Source organism: Capsicum annuum, chromosome 6 (assembly GCF_002878395.1).
Source record: "Capsicum annuum cultivar UCD-10X-F1 chromosome 6, UCD10Xv1.1, whole genome shotgun sequence".
In the NCBI taxonomy this organism is placed as follows: domain Eukaryota; kingdom Viridiplantae; phylum Streptophyta; class Magnoliopsida; order Solanales; family Solanaceae; genus Capsicum; species Capsicum annuum.
Window position 1 is genome coordinate 190,460,659 of NC_061116.1, and position 23,710 is coordinate 190,484,368.

The 23,710-nt window shown below is 38.0% G+C and overlaps 1 protein-coding gene across 2 annotated transcripts in view; it reads right to left on the reverse strand.

Moving 5' to 3' along the window:
- LOC107854463 (T-complex protein 1 subunit eta) overlaps positions 1–6,503 on the reverse strand; it is a 13,477-nt gene extending 6,974 nt beyond the window's left edge. Inside the window, exons 1-10 of one of the 2 annotated variants that reach the window (XM_016699473.2) lie at positions 6,304–6,503; positions 4,991–5,251; positions 4,634–4,759; positions 4,306–4,509; positions 2,703–2,872; positions 2,436–2,571; positions 1,581–1,697; positions 1,331–1,450; positions 1,155–1,253; positions 982–1,071 (exon numbers count right to left, since the gene is read on the reverse strand). In XM_016699473.2, the coding sequence (XP_016554959.1) occupies positions 982–1,071; positions 1,155–1,253; positions 1,331–1,450; positions 1,581–1,697; positions 2,436–2,571; positions 2,703–2,872; positions 4,306–4,509; positions 4,634–4,759; positions 4,991–5,251; positions 6,304–6,318 (1,338 nt within the window). In that variant the 5' untranslated portion in view covers positions 6,319–6,503. The remainder of the gene's footprint in view (positions 1–981; positions 1,072–1,154; positions 1,254–1,330; positions 1,451–1,580; positions 1,698–2,435; positions 2,572–2,702; positions 2,873–4,305; positions 4,510–4,633; positions 4,760–4,990; positions 5,252–6,303) is intronic. The other variant, XM_047413630.1, reaches the window with a different exon arrangement.
- Between the last annotated feature and the right edge of the window lie 17,207 nt (positions 6,504–23,710).

Genomic DNA, 23,710 nt, shown 5'->3' on the forward strand with positions numbered 1-23,710 from the left:
CGGGGGGGTCGGGTCAGCGCCGGGGGACGGCGACCGGAGGTCGGGTCGGGTCAGCGCCGGAGGTCGGAGCCGGCGGTCGGGTCGGGTCGGCGCCGCAGGTCAGCGACGGCGCCGGGGACCGGTGCGCTAGCGATGGAGAGAGGGTAGGGAGAGAGAGAGAGGGCCGGCGACCGGAGGTCGTGGCCGGCGGTCGGTCAGCGCCGGCGACCGGAGGTCGTGGCCGGCGGTCGGTCAGCGCCGGCGACCGGAGGTCGGAGCCGGCGGCCGGATCGGGTCGGCGCCGAAGGTCAGCGACGGCGCCGGGGACCGGGAGCCGGTGCGCTGGAGGTGGAGAGAGGGTAAGGAGAGAGGAGAGAGAGAGAGAGTAGATCTCAAGAGAGGAGAGAGAGAGAGCCGTTTCCGTTCATGGAAGCATGAGTTCAACAACATTACCATACTTTAAAAAAAATCCTCCAAGAGTAAATAGAAGTGGTAAGGATGGATAATAAAATAAAACAGCTCTCTACATCCAACGTGCACTGTCCATAATTACCCTCACTCGTGGACCACAGAAAAAAGGAATCTTTTACATGCTCACATTGTCAGGGTTTCTATGCCTCCAGTCTGAAAATGAATCTTATACTAATATATTTCTGACTGAGAGGACAACTAGAATCTATCTCTTATCATCAGGGCTTCTATCATATACCAGTCTATCCTTAAAATTTCTTTCTGATGAAAAGGACCACTAGAATCTAGTTTTCCACTGTCTTAACGATATCAGTGGTGCATCTCTTCTCCAGTCTCCAAGGTAACTTGACAAAGCTATCACGTTATCACGGAAGTGAAGTACATTAGAGGGCGAAAATTCAAGACATTTACCAGTACATTCAAATAACACATACAAATACCAGACGTGACAACATCAGTATACATTGAGCTAATTCTAGGAAAAATAACAAATACTCTCTGTTAAAGCAAAAATAAAAGAAGAATCCCTACCTCAAGAGCTTTGGCATAAGAGTTTATAAAGAGCTGAGATTTCCCTTGAATTGATCGAGCATGTTGCCTCAAGAAACGGCTTATTTCCATCTGCATCCAAGGATATTATCAATCAATAAGGTATAACTACTATCATAAAGAAATCTTCTCTGGAGGTTGTAGAATGTGCTTACATCTATAGCACCACCTCCAGGAACGACCGTAGAGTTTTTCACAGCCCTTCTAACAATCATTATAGCATCATGCAAGCTTCTCTCAGCTTCCTCAATGAACTGTATAGACCATTGAAAAAAAAATTAGGACCAAGAATCGAATAATAGTTGTATCCATAGCTGAAGTGATCAAAAACCTGATCTGCTCCACCACGAAGAACTATAGTGGCGGTCTTGCCCGAGGGACATCCACTGAATATATTGAATCTCTCGTTTCCAACTTGCTTCTCCTCAAAAATCTCACAAGAGCCGAGAACCTAGGTAATAATCCAGTTGGTTAAAGAAATATTGACCAAAATCTAATACTATAATTTAACCATGTTACAGAAGGTGTTACAGCTGTCCCAGTAAAATTATAATTATGGATAACAGGGGAAAGCACAAAACCTCATCAATAACATTGTTCACAGTTGTCTGTACAGTTCCCCCAGCGGCAGCTGCTACCCGTTGCAGATCCTCTTCAGAGACACGACCAGCACAAAATATATCTCGGTCTGCAAAATACTGGACACACAAAAGACATAAAGAATATCAGTCATATTCTTCACAACAATCTCCTGAAGCACAGAGGAATGTCAGCAAGAAGACACTGGCAGAAATGTTGCCTTAATAAGATGATGGCAGTATTTAAGTAAACTCTTCTTTTACATCTCTTTGCAGCAAAACAGCAGGAGAACAAGTGAGGTCAAAAACTTAGAGTTCATAACTACACACCAAGGCAAAACCCCTTTCTCACATCAAAACTTCACCGAAGTAAAAGAATTTTACAACCAATTAAACGGAAAGACACTAAATGGAGAGACTACAGTTTCTTTTGGATAAGAAAAGGAAAACCAGATGGGGAAACTATAGTTTCTACTTTCCCTCACAGAAATTCTGTAAATTCCTAAGACTAGGATAGATCATCTGGTTTGTTTGTCAAGTTACTGACACCTCCGTCTCCAACCAAAATAAGAGGGTGAAAGAGGCACTATGAGTTCCAAAAAAGAAGGATGAAGAGGGAAGCACATCTAAGAAATTTAACTTCGTTATGTATATTATGACATTTTAAAACATATTTGACATGACAGAATAAATTACCATGACTCGAGAAAAATCGGCATGACAATATCTCCCCAAAAGATAAGGCTACAACATTTAGTGCCTACTTCCTATCTCTCTAATTCTAGTTTTCCAAAGAGTCCATGTGAAGATATGATCATGAACCAAGGCAATAGACTATAAAGCAAGTTTGTAGCTAACCTGTGTGGCCAGATCACCAATAGCAAGTCGAGACAAAACAACTTTGGCACCACTCTTTACACATTTATCCAACTTGTCATAAATGATATTCCACTCTGCATCAACAATTGACTGATATTGAGCTGGATCTGAGAGCCTATATACAAAAGATGATTAGGTAGAGTAAGCACCTTCAGAACAGTGCAACTTATGAAAGAAAATATTAAATTGGAGAAATGACAGAGTTAATTCTTAGATAAAATCAAATGTATGTCCAACACATACTACCTTATCTCTGCGTTTTCCTTTTCTGATTTTAGCTCCAACTCTATGTTCAGTAAAAGTATCTTGGGGTTTACAAACTTCTTTGGTTGCTGTTCAAAACCAGCATAGGAAAATGTCTTCTTAAAGGCAACACCATCTACAAGGAAGGAATCCCGCATAGTACCTCCAGGGACCTACACATACAAAAGGGAGCAAAAGAAAAGGTCAGATATATTAGATAAGCTCATAGAGCCAATAGTAAAATTTTCTGAAGTCTCTAATTAGGCTGTAACCCAACAGCATAATATGGTCTTCATTGGCTCAGAGGTCTATCTTCAATTTCCTCAATGAACATATCAGACTCTCATCTTCCATACCTTAACACATATCAATGCATCCACTTGTATGGACTTCACTAAAATTCATATCAACCAATAATAGTTTATCAAGGAAAAACCCATGTCACTTTCTACACATTTGAATACTAGGAAACATAAACACATTAAACCTCAGCAAAAGAAGGTGGTCCACATAAATCAACCTCATTGACTGAATAAGACATTCTTTTTTGATAAGGTAAAGATTTTATTAAACGGGTACCAAAGATGGTACAAAGAGGAATACACCAAAAATACAAATTTGTTAGAATCTATTTTTAGGTCTAGAAATTTCTTTTCCCTTCATGAATAATACAAACTCTCTTTGAAAAAGGAATAAGACAAACTTAGGTGGAGTAACACTTTAAGTGAGCTCTTATAAAACACATTACAATACCTTTCTCATCTTAGTCACAAAATGCTAAGGAATCTGTGGCAATCAGGATCTATATGACAGACCAAATATCAAGCGATATATTCAATTCACCATATTGGTTATCTACTGAAGGTATCTTCAGAGACTAGAGCTCTTAAAGTTTCCACAATTTGCAGCAGCTGAACATCAAATATGTTTCTTTTTTGTTGAAGATGAACACGACAAGAATATCTTCTATCCTTGAGTAGATTCTAGTTACGAACAATGGAACAAGCTTTTACCTGATCTATGTTGCTTAGCTGCTAGTAAGTTTCTTCTATCCTTGAGTAGATTCTGGTTACGAACAATGGAAGATGCTTTTACCTTATCTATGTTGCTTAGCTGCTAATAAGTTTCTTCCAAGATGAATAACAGATGACGCACATATTATACTAGACCAATTTGAACATTATGAAAAGCAGTGCAAGATAGCAACATTGTTAACCTTTTTCCACTTTATTTTTTTATTGGTGAACCTTTTTTGACTTTCTTGCTAAATAAGTTAAGACTCAATGATATTCTCTAGTATAGTGCTCTAATATGCTGATATCCACTAATGCATTCTGGGCTACAACCATATTTGTAGAATATTGCAGATCTTTCATCCTTTTTCCATAGCAGTCAAAAGCGAAAGGCAGAAACATAACTTTATTGGGCTCCAATATACTGATGGATACTCATATCAATATAAACTCTAAAAATGCTCTATGTACTCACACTTCATGAAAGTACCAGTTAACTATTTGACCCCTAAAGGCTGAGGCCAAGAGTTCAAAATTAAGCAACCACAACCTCATAAAAGACAAACCAAAAATTCAGTTACAAGATTGTATACCTTCTTAATTCCAATCATGTTCAGCCTATCATCATTTCCGATTGCAAGAACGGCATCCACAACCATGGATGCAAAGAATTCCTTTTCCCCTCCAATGAGCTTTGATGAAAGAGTAGTAGCAGCACACTTCGCAAGAAGACTTTTCTTTTCTTCCAAACTTTTTCCCTCTATGCTAACAGCCAATTCTTTTACCTTCTCGATTGCCTACATATCAATATCAAATTACTCAATAAACTATGATGACAGACCATATGCACCCTCCTGAGGCAGTGAATAGAAACAAATGGGTAAGACAAAGTGGAAAGCAACCGCGAGGAGGAATATCTACCATATTTGAAGCGGTTCGATAACTACGAATAAGATTTTGAGGGTGGACACCCTCTTCAACAAACGGCTTGGCCTCCTTTAAAAATTCTCCTGCAAGCAGAACAACTGTAGTGGTTCCATCACCAACCTGCAGACAAGTACAACACGGCACTAATAGTGAAAAACGACTGGAGGGGATAAGAAAAAAACTTCCCAAGCTTATAAGTTTCAACTGCAAATATGGTCCGACCTATGAGCACCATCTTATTATCTTTGAAGCTAAAGCACAGAAATCGAATTTGCAGAATCGTAGCATTACACTTTTCAAATGTTAAAGCAACAAAAAGCATAAGCCGTGAGGCAGTAATGTACAGCATACCTCAGAGTCTTGGGACTTGGCAATGTCAACAAGTATTTTTGCTGCAGGATGAATTATGTCTAGAAGCTTCATTATAGTGGCACCATCATTCGAAATAGTCGTGTTTCCTTTATCATCGTGGATCAGCTTGTCCATACCCCTAGGTCCAAGGGTGGTACGCACCACATCAGCCACAGCCATACATGCATTTATGTTGCTTACTAATTGTGCCTTTCCTTGAGACGTGTCTGTCCCTTCCTTCAGCAATATGATCTGAGGTTGCTGTTATTTTAAAAGCCACAACACCAAATCAGAAAATGATGATTTAAAAAAAGGGGAACAACAATATCCAAACGAAATACACCATTACCACATACGTATAGCAAATAAATCAATCAATGTGCCTCATTTTCAAATTAGTTGGAGTTGGCTAAAGAATTCTCTATATTCATTCTGTTCTACTTGGACCCATTTCATTCCAGTAGCAATAAAAATTGTCTTCTACGCTATCTTGCTCGGACTCTCCAATAACGTTACCACACCCGTGTCGGATCCTTCAAAAATACACTATCTTTGGAGTATCCGACACGGATCAGTGGATATTTTTGAAGAGTCCGAGCAACATAGCTTATAAGACAAATTAGTAAGGGGATGTTAACAAGTTATCCCGGTATTAGTTATTCCACCATGTATAGTGGATAACTTATCTCATCACTATGGTATCACTATGGTATAAATGGCGGAATAAATAATCTCAGGACTAACTAATGCCTCTAACCAAACGCCGGATAAAATAATCCTGCATTTTATCCCGGGACTACTATACCTTGTACCTTATACCAAACAACTCCTGACAGTTTAAAAACCTGGCAACAGAAGTCTGCACATTCTAAACAATGCGTATTCTGATGTCTCCATATTCAAAAACGTCCAACCTTAAACATGTAGCACAAAACCTCCACCAATACACTTTTTTAACTCTCACAGCATCGAATTTACCACATTAATCTGAATTTACTTAGAACAAAATTTAGAAACAATTGCAATTTCAGTTGTCTCAACCAAAAAAAGTAAGATCTTTTGTTTATTTACAACCATGGGTGACTTCTCTACGTGTATTTAAGTTTGTTTGCACACACACTAAACTAGCACCTATTTCCATAACAATATCTGGATCCACAACTTACACTTCACATAGTGAGAAATCTAAACAGCTCCCTATTTGTTATTAATGGTAGATCACATATTTCCCAGGAGCAGAAATGCAATAAAAATGTAGCCTAAATTTCTCGCATTTCTTTGTATAATCAAATAAATGGAAGAACTGGACTTACCATCATAGCCGCCATTTTTGGTGGCGACGTTGAACGATTATTTCTTCGAGAGTGAGCTAGTAGAACAATTAAGCCAAGTGGAAGTTGTGCTAGGGTTTTTCCACTTACTCGTTATTATTAGGTTTATAGAGTTGTGTAGAAAGTGAAGGAAGGGAAATGATTGACAAGTTGACAAACTTATGGGGCCAAAGTAACGTTATCATATAAATTGAGGTAACACATTTGTAGCAGTAATATAATACTTAATTAACTACAATTAAGTGACACTAAAATTTTAATTTTGCGTGAGAGAATATGTGTCGTGCACTTTACTATCGACTTGGAACTTCGAAGTAGTATGATCGGTACACTATTTAAAATTTCGATCAGATTATATTATTATCATGTCAAATTGGGTGTAGTTTGATATTTTAAATTTTAATTTTGATATTTATAATATAATGAATTAATAATTATGCTTTATTCAAGTTTGATAATATATACTGGTATAACATAGTATTGATGACTTTAACTTTTCAAAAAAACGTCTCAACTATAACATACTAGCACATTATATACGTAGAAATATATGTTCAAAAAAAGTAAAAACAACTCCTTTTGTTAATCAATAACATATATAATCAAGATTGAGTAGTCAAAATTCTAAAGACTACATAGTAGATTATATATTTGTTAATATTCTAGTGATATATACAAACTATTTATGTAACTATATATTTGGGTATGATGTTTGATGTGTTATTTATAAATATCGAATATCAAAAAATTTAATATATACTCCATTCGTTCCAATTTATATAAGTTAGTTTGACTTGACATAAATTTTAAGAAAAAAATATTTTTGAAACTTGTAGTCTAAAATAATTTTATTTATGTAATTATAAATTATTTCGTTAAAGATAAAATACATATTATAAAGTTTAATTATTACTAAATAAAGAACTATGTCCTTTTTAAAAAAAATGACTAAAAAAGTGAGGTACATAAATTGAAATCGACAAAATACCATATACTATGAGGGGTCGTTTGATGTGAGGTATAAGAAATAAGTAGTCCCGAATAAAATGAAGGATCATTTTATCTCATTTTTTGTTGGTGGTATTAGTCAATGCCGGAATAACTTATCCCACCATTTACACCATAGTGATGGAATAAATTATCTCATATGTATGGCGGGATAAGTTATCCTAAATAATCTTGGGATAATTATTCCGGAAATAACTAATCTCAGGATTAATTATCCCGGAATAACTATTTTGATACCAAACTAACAAGGAAGGCACAAAATGCATACTCCAAACAATCCACAAAGTCACAACAACCCGTGGACCAAGTGGAGACCACACTCGGATTCACAAATAACAACCAGAAGACGAGGTAACAAGGTGTTTTGACACCAAAAACCAGCGAACCAAACTATGATTAACAACAATATATGAAGCATAAGATGAACATAACAATGTGAAGAACAATAACAATACAAACGGCTTACAATACAAGATACAAAAACGTTACAAAGATGATAAGAATGTAAATGATAGATAGTGTGACATACACTACTATAATGACTAAAAACCAAAGTGTTTGGTGAACACTAAGACTCTTAATGAAGATAGTAGCAACACCTACTGTAACACCTCGATTTTCTGAACCGGAACGCTACACGGTGCTCATTTCCCCGAGGGACCACAAGCTAACCCATAACTGATATCTGTACCTGTACATTGCATAACATACATGTAATATACGGAAAACATAAGCAATAGACCCTAAGGTTCAACTGAAATAATTATAACATCCATGTGGGTGAAAAATACCCAAGATAACTGAAGTCTGAATCAAAACTGAACTAAATCTGAACTGTATCTGAAAGCCTCTAAACACTCTCTGAATAAGGAGTTAAAGGAACATGTCTCCAACTAACTCCGTAAACTGATAGCTAACTGAAATAATATATGAATAAATCAAATCATATCGTCCTCGAATGAAGAGGACTCACTGCAACTCTGTATACTGGAATGCGACTGCTACTGCTGGTTTAGAACTCGTGTTTCTGAACCTATAGTGTAACATGAGGAGAAAGCACCATAGTGCAAATACATTAGTACAACTGGAGTACTGAGTATACGAGTGAGATAGACTAAATAAAAAGGGTTTACATGCATGAGCAATGCTAACTGACCGACTAATATAAACGTGAGAGTGCAAACATACATATATAATAACTGGAAACATAAATACGTAATAGTGGATCTGTACGCTAATGTATGATTTACTGATTTCTGACATGACTGAAACTATGGTTCTATCAACATGGGTGACTGTGTCTGACAGTCCTGGGTCTGATGAAACTATCTGAGTTTTGTACTATAACTGAATTTGACTGAGTGCAGGTACTCAAATGAGAACGGTGGGAACCCTAAACTGACAGGTTAAGCCATCTCATCAACCCTAGTCTGACAGGTTAATATGTCTCAACCTACGCTGGCTACGTAGTTCTGGAACACAAGGATGACTGCTAAGAATCACACCCTAAACTGGCAGGTGAGCTCCCATCCTTGGGTTCACTCGGTGCTAACTTCTACTCCCATCTGAAAAGACTGAACATGATTTAACTGACTGTACATGGACTGAGTAACTGAATTCTGTTGATTGACAGAATAGCACTACTATCTAAGATTTTGCGGAGATCATGAGATTTCGGAGCTTTCCTGAGTCACATGACTGACTGAGTTCTATAGATCATGGCTTGACTGAGATTATCGGGGTAACGTGACTTGGCTCTTGGCACACAACTATATTTTTTGGGTACGAGTACCCCCAGGACTCGATGGAAGAAAACTGACACACATGACATGACTTGATCACAAGATTGGAGTTCACAATTCATAATATCATAAGTAAGGGATAATATACCACATGTAGTTTTCAACATCTTGTGTATGGTAGGGAGTGCATGGGATATATATATATATATATATCATGTACATATTATATCACTTCATTTTCATAAATGCTTCATACCACAACAATAGCAACAAAACAATGACATGGAATTCATATTGAATTATCTAATTAACCTGGACCTGTCATGTAGATAATATGGGACCATGAAAACATGAAATTTCTAGCATTCTAAGCATTTTATCAAACACCTTGCATGCATTCTTTAAGGCATAGGTGTGTTCATGAATTTTACCATATTAAACTACCCCAATTCATGGGTTCTAACTACATGATCATAACCTTCATGAAAATTCATCAAATTACTACTCTATAGCACAAACAACAACAACCAACATGAATACAATCATATCACCACAAAACATTTATGATTTGGTATTCAAAGATTGATTCTTGAACTCCACGGACAAAAGGAATCCGTGGATGAACACTACGCATGCCTGACTCAGGGTTCTTGACGTTTTTAAACTTGAAGGGTTTGAAATCCTTTGATTCTTGAAGAGGATTGGGTCTTTTTATTGGAGATTGAATTTAAAGAGAAACCCTAGTTTTTGTTTGTGAAATAATAATGAGCAAAATGGCTGAATTCGGAGTCATCTGGTATATATAGGAGAGTGGTAAGTTACCTAAATATCCCTGTTAAAACGACCTGAAAATAAACTGAACATGGCGTGTACCAGTCCGACTGACAGTCCATCAAACACTTGACGGTCCGTCACTTAGCCCGTCAGACGTGGACTAGAAATGGGGTTCACTGGATAAGAGTTGACGGCCTGGATGACGGTCCGTCACAACTTTGACGGTCCATCAACTCGTCCGTCAGTTCTTATCCAGTACGTGGCTCAACTGTCTTGGCTGTGATAGTCAAAGTGGTGGTCCGTCACTTATGTGGCGGTCCGTCAACTTGGCCGTCATACCTGAGTGTTTCCAACAGTTCCAAGTAAAACATTCATAACTTTCTCGTCTGATGTCGGATTTGGCCAAAATTGGTACCGTTGGAAAGCTAACTCAATTTTCCACGTGATAGAAAGTGAAAATATCAAAAATACCATGTGTACAAAGATAGGTTTACATTTCAAAGTAAGTCCTAGCATCTTCGAAATGATTTCTAGCTAGGAAAAAGGCACAGGTATTACAATATCTCCCCCTTGAGAACATTCATCCTCAAATGGAACTGACTGAGAGGGGAAACAATAATACGAACATGAGTAGCTGGAGCATGATCTTATGACTGATAAATTGAACGTGTTATACTGAACATGCATATCTGATGCATGTGTAACTGATTCATGAATGCATGACTGAGGTTCTCACAATGAGAATGCATATCTGATGCATGATTATTTACTGGACTGATACATTTATGCATGGATAAATATGCAATGGTACTTGATATCAAATTTGTGATGGAACATGAAAATAAAATATCAAGTTATATTGAATGCTGAACGTGAAACTGAATAAGCTTTAAGAGGACTGTTACCTTGAGCTTGATCTGGGTTGGCGGAGAAAAGGTGAGGGTACTTAGTACGCATGTCTGCTTCTTCTTCCCAATTAGCTTTCTCAACGGACTGATTTTACCAAAGAACTTTGACTAGAGGGACTTCTTTGTTCCTCAGCCTACGAATTTGATAGTCTAAAATTTTGACTGGAATCTCTTCCTAAGAGAGACTGTCCTGAACATCAATGTTTTGAATAGGGACTACAACTGCTAGGTCACCTATGTACTTCTTGAGCAAGGAGACATGGAAGACCGGATGAACTGAGGCTAGATTTGAAGGCAATTCAAGCTCATAAGCTACCTTGCCGAAGCGACTGAGAATCCTGAAGGGACCAACATAGCGGGGACTAAGTTTTCCTTTCTTGCCAAACCTCTTCACTCCCTTCATGGGAGAGATTTTGAGATAAATATAGTTATTGACGTTGAACTCGAGATCCTTTCTACAAATATCTGCATAAGACTTCTGTCGGCTTTAAGCAGCCCGAAGTCTCTCTCCGATCAACTGAACTTTCTTTAAGGCGTCGAATACCAAGTCAGGATCGATGACTGAGGCCTCACTAACTTCGAATACCTCCTACTATAGAGAGCTTCGAATGGAGCCATCTGAATACTGGAATAATAGTTATTGTTGTATGCAAACTCAATCAGAGGCAAGTGGTCATCCCAGCTTCCCTTGAAATCAACTGCACATGCCCTTAGCATATCTTCAAGAGTTTGAATAGTCCTCTCTACTTGACCATCTGTTTGAGGATTAAAGGCAGTACTGAGATAAACTTGGGTACTAAGACCCTTTTTAGAACTCTTTCCAAAAGTAAGAGGTGAATTATGTACCTCTATCTGAGATGATAAATAATAGAACACCGTGTAATCTGACCAACTCTCTAATATAGAGTTTGGCGTAGTCCTCGGCTGAATAAGAGGTACGAACTGGAAGGAAATAAGCTGACTTGGTCATTTTGTCTATAATGACCCAAACCAAATCATGCTGATGATGAGTTCGAGGAAAACCTGTCATGAAATCCATGTTCACTTCTTCCTACTTCCAAGTAGGAATAGTGAACTCCTGCATGGACCCACTAGGTTTTTGATGATCTATCTTAACCTGCTGACATGTAGAGCACTTAGCCACAAACTCTGCAACATCTCTTTTTATCCCACTCCACCAATAAATCTCCCGCAAGTCACAGTACATCTTAGTAGCCCCTGGATGAATAGAGTATCGCGCACTATGCGCCTCTGCAAGAATTCGCTGCCTCAATTCATCTACCCCTAGGGAGAAAGCCTCTACTTTCTAATTCTGAATTGACTTTTTTAGCTTGACAAAGCCGGGATCCCTGTCTTGCTTTTCTTTCACCTCAGAAACTAGAGATAACTCTAAACTACTCTGAACACATACACCACCCTTTGAAGTGTCGACTAAGCAAACGCCAAGTCTGGAAAGCTGATGAATTTCCTGGGTTATCTTTTTCTTGCTATCCTCAACGTAACAAACACTACCTATGGAGAGTCTACTAAGAGCATCGACCACAACATTGGCCTTGCCCGGGTGATAAAGGACACTCATGTCATAATCCTTCAAGAGCTCTAACCACCTTCTCTGATGAAGATTGAGATCTTTCTGAGAAAAGACATACTGGAGACTCTTATGATTTGTGAAGACATCTAAATGAACTCCGTATAGATAATGCCTCCAAATCTTTAAGGCAAATACTAGGGCTGCTAACTCAAGATCATGAGTAGGATAATTCTTCTCATGAGGATTTAGCTGTCTGGAGACGTAGGCTATGACCTTACCATGATGCATGAGGACACAACCTAAACCCACTCTGGACGCATCACAATAGACTATAAAATCGTCTGAACTATCTGGAAGAGTTAGAACTGAGGCTGAGGTGAGTCGAGTCTTCAACTCTTGAAAACTCTTCTCACAAGAATATGACCATTAAAACTTAACCTTCTTCTAAGTCAATCTAGACATAGGAGATGTAATAGAAGAAAATCCCTCGACAAAGCATCTGTAATAGCCAACCAAACCCAAAAATTCCTGATATTTGATGGAGAAACAGGGCGAGGCCGATTTCTTACCGCTTCGGTCTTTTGAGAATCTACTCTAATGCCATCACCAGAAATAATATGGCCAAGGAATGCTACTGATCTTAGCCAAAATTCGTACTTACTGAACTTGGCAAACAACTGATGATCTTTGAGAGTCTGAAGAACAATTTTGAGATGGTTTGAATGATCACGCTCGGTGCGAAAATAGACCAGAATATCATCTATGAAGACTATGACAAACATGTACAAGTACTGCTTGAACACCTGGTTCATCAAGTCCATGAAATTCAAAGTGACCAAACCGAGTACGAAAAGTTATCTTTGGGATGTCACGTTCTCTAACTTTGAGCTGATGATAGCCTGATCTGAGGTCTATCTTGGAGAAATAACTGGCACCCTGAAGTTGGTCAAACAAGTCATCTATTCTAGGAAGCAGATACCTGTTCTTGACCATGACTTTGTTGAGCTAACGATAATCAATGCACATCTTAAGAGAACCGTCTTTCTTGAATACGAATAAGACTGGTGCACCCCATGGGTATATACTGGGCCTGATGAATCCCTTATCTAAGAGATCCTTCAACTGATCTTTCAATTTCTTGAGTTCTGCTGGTGCGATTCTGTATGGCTAAATAGAAATAGGCTAAGTATCTGGGAGAAGGTCTATACCGAAGTCTATTTCTCTTTTGGGAGGAATGCCTGGAAGATCTTTGGTAAAGACGTCTGAATATTCATTAACAATTGGAACTGATTCAAGGCTAGGAGATTCGAAACTAGAATCTTTAACATACACGAGATGATACATACACCCCTTAGAAATCACTTTCCTTGCCCGAAGGTAGGAAACAAGCTGACCCCTGAAAGATGAAGTACTAAGCTTCCACTCTAGGATGGGCTTATTTGGGAACTGAAATTGAACTATCTGGATTCTGCAGCCGACTATGGCATAGCAGGAATAAAGCCAATTCATGTCGAGAATGACATCAAAATCAGTCATCTTTAATTCGACTAAATCTGCTGACATAGATTTCTAAAATATCATAATCGGGCAGTTCCTGTATACCCGCTGAGCTATAATGTTTTATCCACTGGAGTAGAGACTGAAAAAGGGCTCTGCTAAAATTTTGGGACTGATTTCAAAATTGCTTGCTGTGTACGGAGTAACAAAGACAAGGATGCGCCTGGATCTAGTAAAGCATAAATATGAACTTGGAAAATCTATAACGTACCAGTAACGACATCAAGAGAATTTTTCTAATCCTGTCAAGTCTGAAGAGCATAGAGTCTGTTTAGGCGTTGCCCACTAGTAGCACTAAAAATGGCACCCTGCTGGTTCGAGCGCCGGACTGAGCTGTGGAATGATTTTGCTGACCCTGATAACTGGACTGAGGATAATCTCTGACTCTGTGGCCTGGCTTGCCACAACCAAAACAAACATCACTACCAGCTCTGCAAACACCCTGGTGGTTCTTTTCACAAGTTTGACATAGGGGATTAGTTCGGGCATTGTTGATACTGCCCTAAGATTTAGAGCCGGGTGCTCTATCTCTAAACTTATGAGCTGGAGCATTGGATGAAGAATGAGCTGGAGCTGATGACTTGGGACAAAACTGGGAATGACTTTCTTCCTCTAATTTGGGCTGCGCAAAACTGAAACTACCTGATCTTGGTCTCTTATTCTGCCTCTCCCTAGCCCTTAATCTTTTGCTCTTCTATTTGCTGAGCATGGGTCATGAGCCTGGTTAAAGTCATATCACTATTTCGCATTGCAGATCTATACTTATTTACCATGCTATCATTCACTCCTGACACAAACTTGCTTATCTTAGCCCTGTTGTCTACAACCACATGAGGGGCATATCTGGCTAGCTGAGTAAATCTGAGAGAATACTCCCTATCCATCATATTTCCCTGCCTGAGGTTGATAAAGTCAAGAACTTAGCCTCTCTCAGCTCTTAGGGAAAGAATCTGTCTAAGAAAGTCATGACAAATTCCTCTCACTCTATAGGACCTGCAGCCTCTAACCTCTCAAACTTCCGCTGTTTGTACTAAGTGTGAGCAACAGCCTGTAACTGGTATGCGGCTAACTCGACGCTCTGAACAGAAGTAACTCCTACGATGTCAATGACCTTCTATACTTGGTCAATGAACTCCTGAGGGTCTTATCAAACTCAGACCTGAAGAAAGATGGAGGGTTCATTCGGGTAAAGTCCCAAATTCTAGCTGTTGCGAAATTAGCCACTAAATTGGCTGGAATAACTGGTGTCCGTTCATTCTGGGCAGCCACGGACTGAGCAAGTGTTATGAATACAGCTCTAAACTCCACATGAAAAACATGCTCGCCCAAAGGGTTTTCAGGCTGAGGAATTGGCTGGTTTCTTTTCTTTAAAGGTATATTCTAAAATAAGAGAAAAACAAATTAGATAAAATTTTAACTTGAGATTATGATCACTAACACGACATGAATATTGAAAGAAGGGAAAGTATTCCTAAAACATCATATAGCCTCCTATACATAAATGTGGCGTGCAACACACCCATGCACAAGACTCTACTAGATGCGACTTTCAGACTTCCTAGGGCTCAATTGAACCTTAGGCTCTAATACCAAGTTTGTAACACCCTAATTTTTTTAACCGAAATGCTACACGGTGCTCATGACCTCGAGGGACCACAAGTTAAACCATGACTGATATCATACCTGTACATTGCATAACATACATGTAATATGCAGAAAACATAAACAATAGACCCTAAGGTTCAACTGAAATAATTATAACATCCATATGGGTGAAAAATACCCAAGATAAATGAAGTCTGAATCAAAACTGAGCTAAATATGAACTGTATCTGAAAGCCACTAAACACTATCTGAATAAGGAGTTGAAGGAACATGCCTCCAACTAACTCTGTAAACTGATAGTTAACTGAAATACTAAATGAATAAATCAAATCATATCGTCCTCGAATGAAGAGGACTCACTGTAACTCTATACTGGAATACGACTGCTACTGCTGGTTTAGAACTCGTATCTCTGAACCTATAGTGTAACATGAAAAGAAAGCAATGAGAAGGGTTTACATGCATGAGCAATGCTAACTGATCGACTAATATGAACGTGAGATTGCAAACATACATACATAATAACTGGAAACGTAACTACGCAATAGTGGATTTGTATGTTAATACATGATTTACTGATTTCTGACATGACTGAAACTATGGTTCTATCAACATGGGTAACTGTGTCTGACAGTCCTGGGTCTGATAGAACTATCTGAGTTCCGTACTATAACTGAATTTGACTGTATCTGGCAGTCTGATATACTAATATCTGAAGAACTATCTGAGTTCTTTTACTAAGGCTGAGCCTGAAACTGTGGGAGGTAGTTGTTTAACCAACATGCTCCAATAATGCATATAGCTAAGTTGGGGTCCAATCTCTGCCCCGACTGGAGTGGTGTTAATACCACGCCACTGGTAAGAACAGTTGTGAGTGTAGGTACTCAAATGAGAACGGTGGGAACCCTAAACTGACAGGTTAAGCCACCTCATCAACCCTACTCTAACAGGTTAAGATGTCTCAACCTATGCTGGCTACGTAGTTCTGGAACACAAGGATGACTGCTAAGAATCACACCCAAAACTGGCAGGTGAGTTCCCATCCTTGGGTTCACTTGGTGCTAACTTCTACTCCCATCTGAAGAGACTGAACATGATTTAACTAACCTTACATAGATTGAGTAACTGACTTTCGTTGACTGATGGAATAACACTACTATCTGAGATTTTGCTGAGATCATGAGATTTTGGAGGTTTTCTGAGTTACATGAATGACTGAGTTCTATACATCATGGCTTGACTGAGATTATCGGGGTAAAGTGACTTGGCTCTAGGCACACAACTATATTTTTTGGGTACGAATACCCCTAGGACTCGATGGAAGGAAACTGACACACATGACATGACTTGATTACAAGATTGGAGTTCATATTTCATAATATCATAAGTAGGGGATAATATACCACATGTAGTTTTCAACATCTTCTGCATGGTAGGGAGTGCATAGGATATATATATATATATATACATATATATATATATATCATATACAAATTGTATCACTTCATTATCATAAATGCTTCATACCACAACAATAGCAACAAAACAATACATGGAATTCATATTGAATTATGTAATTAACATGGACTTGTCATGTAGATAATATGGGACCATGTAAACATGAAATTTCTAGCATTCTAAGCATTTTATCAAACACCTTGCATGCATTCTTTAAGGCATAGGTGTGTTCATGAATTTTACCATATTAAACTACCCAAATTCATGGGTTCTAACTACATGATCTTAACCTTCATGAAAATTCATCAAATTAATACTCTATAGAACAAACAACAACCACCAACATGAATACAATCATATCACCACAAAACATTTATGATTTGGTATTTAAAGATTGATTCTTGATCTCCACGGACGAAAGGAATCCGTGGATGAACACTGCACATGCCTGACTCAGGGTTCTTGACGTTTTTAAACTTGATGGGTTTGAAATACTTTGATTATTGAAGAGGATTGGGTCTTGTTCTTGGAGATTAAATTTATAGAGAAACCCTAGTTTTTGTTTGTGAAATAATAATGAGCAAAATGGCTGAATTTGGACTTATCTGGGTATATATAGGCGAGTGGTAAGTGACCTAAATACCCCTATTAAAACGATCTGGAAATAAACTGAATATGGCATGTGATGGTCCAAATGATGGACCGTCAAACATTTGACGGTCCATCACTTAGCTCATCAGATATGGACTAGAATTGGGGTTCACTGGATAAGAGTTGACGGCCTGGATGACGGTCCGTTACAACTTTGATGGTCCGTCAACTCATCTGTTAGTCCTTATCCAGTACGTGGTGTAGACACCTAATTTTGTCCCTCCTTGATATCGCTTTTACTCATTTTTACCTTATCGGCATATCCTATCGTGTACCCTCAACCATGAATCATACCCCACAAAAATACAAAAATAAAAAACTCCCTAACAAAATTTTATCTTTTTTAAACCATCCTTCCAACCTCTCCAATTAAAAGCAGACACCTTACTACCCCCACCCCTATTCACGTGCCACTCACATTTTTTGATTATTATTATTATTCCTTTCCATAACAAAAGAGGGGCCCACAAGGAACCTTCCAGGAAGAGATATACACAAGGGGATCATGTTTTTTGTCATCATCTTATATACATACACTCTCTAATTTTCCTTGAATGAGAATACGCACACTAGGGAAACATAGACTCCATTTTTTTCACCCTCAGGATACATCATAAGCATACACTTTCTTTTCTATGAAGAGGAGGAAATAATAGAACATACACTCACCACTCTCAATTGATACCCACACAGCTATCACTCAGTCATTGCTGATCTTGGAAGATTCACACACACAATTTCTATGGAAAGAATGAGGGATAGAGAGAGGTAGAGATTTATAGAGGGTGGGGATAAGAGAGATTAGGTAGAAAAGAGATAAGAGATGATACACAGGATACACTCCAATTGACCTCACAGTAAATGCAGACTCTCACAGCCGATATACAAACACACTTCCATCATCACTAACCTCACAAGATCTACACATGACATAATCCAGTCACCAATGCTCACAGCCACCAGAGTTGCACACATACACACTATCAGGGAGAAATAGATGAAAATCTAGAGGTAGAGGGAGAATTTCCACCAGAATAGTGCCAAAATCTTCATCGGAGCCTCAATTCAGTGTTGTTCCGGTGAAGGCTGCCGGAGCACAACCCACAAACTTTGAAGCTGTTACTGTTACTATTTCTTCCCGGTGATATTTTATTGGGAAATGTTGTGTCGTTGCTTCCTAGTCTATCAGGGCTTCAGTGTGATAGGTAACGACAACCCGACCCCGATTTCGGTGAGCCATCGAGATTTCTCTGTTGGTTTTAATTTTTCTTTGAGCTACGAATTCGCTTCTTGACTCGTTTGAGGATGATTCGAGGTCACGTTCGAGGTCCGGATTCACAAAGCTCCATTCGATCATTTCAACATTTTAAAAGCTTTTAATCAAGGTTTAATTCTACTCTTTCCTCTGTTTATTTCATTGTTTATCATATTTGATGTGTTTGATTGAATATCATGTGTTGGTTGATCTCCGTTGATGATGAATAATTATTTGTGTGGATGCGTGATTGATTTACTTGATTGATGGATTGCGTAATTGAATTAGTTTAATCATGTTGAGAATGGATTTGGGGGTGAGAATTAAAAGCGGATAGAAAATGAATGTGATTAGTTCGTATTGATTAATTGATGTTTGTGTGATACAAAATATGCATCGAATTTGCTAACTATGATAATATCACGTTTTAGATCAAAATTCATAGGCAAAAGTTTAGGTTTAGGTAGGCAAAGTTTAGGAATGGTGTTTTGATGAATGTTTGAATGTATGTGTGGTGAATTTTTTTTAGTTTATCGCACTTGATTCAAGTGTATTCATTTAGCCGGGGAATGCTCTGAGGTTTCATGTATTTATTCTTCAGGGAATGTCCCGACGTATTATGTCTTCGAAGGAGGTTCGTGATCAAGGCCCGGGGCATCGGGTAAAGAATTGGTGCAGTTCAAGGTTAGTGAAAGTTAGAATAGGATTTATTGTCCGCATTTTCTATTTTTGGACTGTATAATTAGACTGAACACTATTTTGGATTGGTTTTGTTTTTTTTGTTTGATTGATTGTTTTATGTGTTTTTGTATGATTTATAAATTTGTAATGTCAAATTAGTCGATATGCTCTACCAAGCGGTTGTGGCCAAACCATGGGATCGAGGGGTGCCTAACACCTTTCCATCGGTCAACAGAATTCCTTAGTCGGAATCTCTGTTCGCAAACCAGTTTAAAGAGTCAAATTGTTTTAAAAAGGATATCCATGGGTGACTTGGCACACCCGATTTATGTCAAGTGACGACTCTGAAGAAAAAATATAAATAATCCTTTTTTGAAACGAAATATTCATTTTTGTCACTTTAAGAATAAAAACCCTTTCGAACTTAACATTGAAATCTTTTTGGAGTGAAAAAAAGAGGTGTGACAGCTCTGGCGACTCTGCTGGGGACCATTTCAGAATTCGAGATTATTTTTGGAGTTGTATCGGCTTAGTTTGGCATTATGGGTGTATAGGAGTTATTTTTTGTTACTATTTTTTCATTGTTGAGTGTCTATGTGCTCTTTGCTTATAGTTTTTATCTTATGTGTTACCGCTTTATATCTGGCATCATGTGCATAACCCGAGTCATTCTTTCTGAAACAAGTTCGTAGTACACGCTGTGTACACGACCTATAGTTGAGTCACCCTTATTTTTAGGAGGGAGAGCCGTTGGCTGGTATGGAGTGGGTGAAAAGCTAGCGCAGCCACTATCGACCATACGCTCCCCCGAATAGCCTTGTTAGTGAATCCCAGCGTAGGTCAGCCTTTAGATCATGCTTATTTGCATCATATTGAGATCTAGCGGGACCCATGTGGCCTTTTTGTAGGAGGCTCACCTCTAAAGCATCCCTACGTGCTAAATGTTGCATCTCTGAGGGTAACGAAGTTATTTGACAAACTGATTTGGGAAAAAACATGAGTTAGAAGCAAAGTGTGTAGACAAGAAATTGTTGAAAAAAAAAGAAGAAAAAAAAAGATTTGGTAGTTTTTAGGGTTCTTTATGGCTTTTGTTTTTCACAATTCAAAAAAAAATAGTTTTTTACTTTTCGCACTCATTTCCCGAAAAGTCAAAAACGTTAAAAAGATTTTCCTTTTATTTCTTTAGTAAGTATTCACAATTCGAAAACTTCAAAAATATTTTTTCCTTTCAATAGGAGCTTTGTACATTTTTATATAACGAAAATATCAAAAAGATTTTTTCTTCCATAGTTGTTGGTGTTAGTTTCTGATTAAAAACCCAAAAAAGATTTTATTTTCATCGTCTGTCTTTAGTCGTGTCTCTCAATTTAGGGTTTAGTTTGTCATTTAATCCTTAATTCTCCAATCTGGACGAACTACGCACCCTTGATTCTCCTCTTTCGGGATGTGAGATACGTAGGCAACCTATTGTTGGTTCAGAGATTTTATTTCAAAAATCCAAAACAAAAAAAATATTTTATTCACTCTTCATTTAGAGTAGGTGTTTGTTTCATATACATCTTCAAGAAAAAACTACAAAAAGATTTTTCTTTAATAGTTTTAAGTTTCATTTTCATATGAAATTCATAATCGAAAATTCAAAAAAAAAAGATTTTTCTTTGGTTGTCATAGGTTTCATTTTGTATAGGGAATTTAAACCTGAAAAATGCAAAAAAAAAAAAATTCGTCAATTCTTTTGACAAATTGTTATTTCCTTTTCTTCTTAAAGTTTTGAGAAAAAGAAAGATAACAAAGAGTTCAATTGGCCATTTTTGCAAGACTTTCCGAACTATGCACACGTGATTCTCCTCTTTCGGGAGTGAGACACGTAGGCGCCCTTCTTGCGTTCGGTGATCTTTTTTTTTTAAAAAAAGAGGTTTTGAAAAAGTGTTGAACTCCAACACATTTATTGTTTTTTGTAGAGTCAGTTTAAGGTGGTTGGTTTGTGGCATTCTGGCTGGTCCTTCACATTACAACAAATCCAAAGGGTTAGTTGTGTCCAAAAAAAATATAGAGAGTGACATCATGGATCAAACAAAGAATCAGGAAAATGAGAGTTTGAAGCAAGAGATTAGGAGGCTAAGACAACAAATGACAGAAATGTATCGAGCTTAAGCCAATGGGTTGCCTCCTCCTCCATTTCCCTTTATTGATCTTACAAAAACCTCGAGTTTTCCACCAAAATCTCAAAGTCAATTTTCTACTGTTGTTGATGCACCACAACATGACTCAGAATTCATTCCAAGCCAAAAGCATCTCAATACTTTCACCGCTTTTCCTCTAGCTCCTCAGCATAAGCCTGCTACATTCACAACACCACATGTCACCTGCAATCTTGTTGCTCAATCCTCTACTGGGACTTCCGCACTGGCTCGCCCAACGGTTGTGCGTCCCTATGCTGCTAGTGAACTTATATTCAATACTTTTGGTGACATTGTTATACTCCTGAGCCTGCTTTTAAGTTAACTAGATCACCAAAATTTCTTAACAAGAAGTCCAGTGTGCCAGAAGAGTCGGAGAAAATGGTGGAAAAAATGAAGAGTGTAGAAAATGCTATGAAAAATTCTCTAGGACCTACGGGTAAAGAAGATGTTTCATACAAAGATTGGGGCATACCTTCAAGCGCTAACCTTCCTCCAATCTTTGAGATGTCAAAATTTGAGAATCAAGATGGGCATAAGGAATCCGTGAAACATTTGGGACAACATTGCAATCAATTAAAGGAACCTGGAGGGAAGAAGAATGAGAAAGATGACACTGCTATTGTAGTTAGAGAACGGGCACACCCAAGAAGACGACGTCGTCGATGCCGTCAGTCTCAAGCCCAAGTTCATACCCAAGCTCTCCATAATCACTTCCAAAATCCATTATACTCTGTTTACCTACCTCCATATCTAGTATATTATGCATAACCATATGTTCAACTCCCTCCTTACCCATAATGGCGCACACAAACTCTTCAAAGTCATCCTCCAATTCCACAAACATACCAAAGCCATTCTAGGCCTAATGTTCGATCCAAGTTAAACAATGAAATGAGGCAGAAATTGAGGGATAGTTTCACACCAATTAGAGAGTCATATGACAGTTTATTTCAGAGATTAGCATATCAAGGCTTGATTACTTCTCTCCTTAGGTATACTCCTAACCCGTGTTCAAGAAATTTTGATCCTAACACACGATGTGTGTATCATTCTGATGCTCAGGGTCATAGTATTGAAGGTTGTCGAGATTTGAAAAGATGATTGAAGATAGATCAATTATGGTGTAGAACATTGATAGTGAGGGAAGCTCTAGTCATGCTGATATGCAAACCAATGGCTAAGTTGTCAGGCTGAGCAATTGAGAAGTCACCCCTCTCCCTACTATGAAGAGGTCTAGTAGTTTTTTTTGTCTTCTTTTCTATTTTCCGAATTATTTCAGGGTTGTAGTTCGGGATCTATCTTGTTTTGTTCCTTTGTCATCTATGTTCAAACCCTTCTATCTTTTATTTCAACTAAATGAATTGTCCCTTTCCCTTTGTGTTTTAAATATGTGTTGTTTGTTTATTTTCTTTATAAAGTACATTTTATGTTGATTCTAGTGATATGACATGCCTGCGGAATTTTCAGTCAGATCTTAAAATCCAACTTAATCATGAAGCATTGACTCAGAGAGTTAAAGTTAGGAAAAGAGAGCATCTGAGAAAATAGGTAGAGTGCTGAGACATTTGGTAATAAGTTCAAGCCTTTTTTGAAAATTAAGGCAATTATTTTGAGAATCACAAGAATAACTTGATCATCAATTGAAAAATATAGCTCAATTAGGTCAAATAGCGGATGTGTGCTCCCGAGGATCAGAACAAAAATCAACTCCACTAAAGCATAAGTCATTCAATGTGAGGGATGTACAACAAAGTTGGAGTTGTATGTTTGACAAGTTTGGAAGAAGTGACACACATGCTCAGTTAAAGTTTGTATTGTTAAAGTGTCACAAATGATCTTTATCTTTCACTTTCACATTGCATGCTATGTACTAGCATCTTCAAGGATTGATTCGACGAAGGCATTTCATTTTTCTATCCAAATATTGTGTCATCCTTTGTTTACCCCATTTGATCTTTAGTTCTATTTCTTTCATATCCCTCTTTTAAAATCAAGATAAAGTCAACAAAACTCAAAAAGGAAGTGTCGAACAAAAA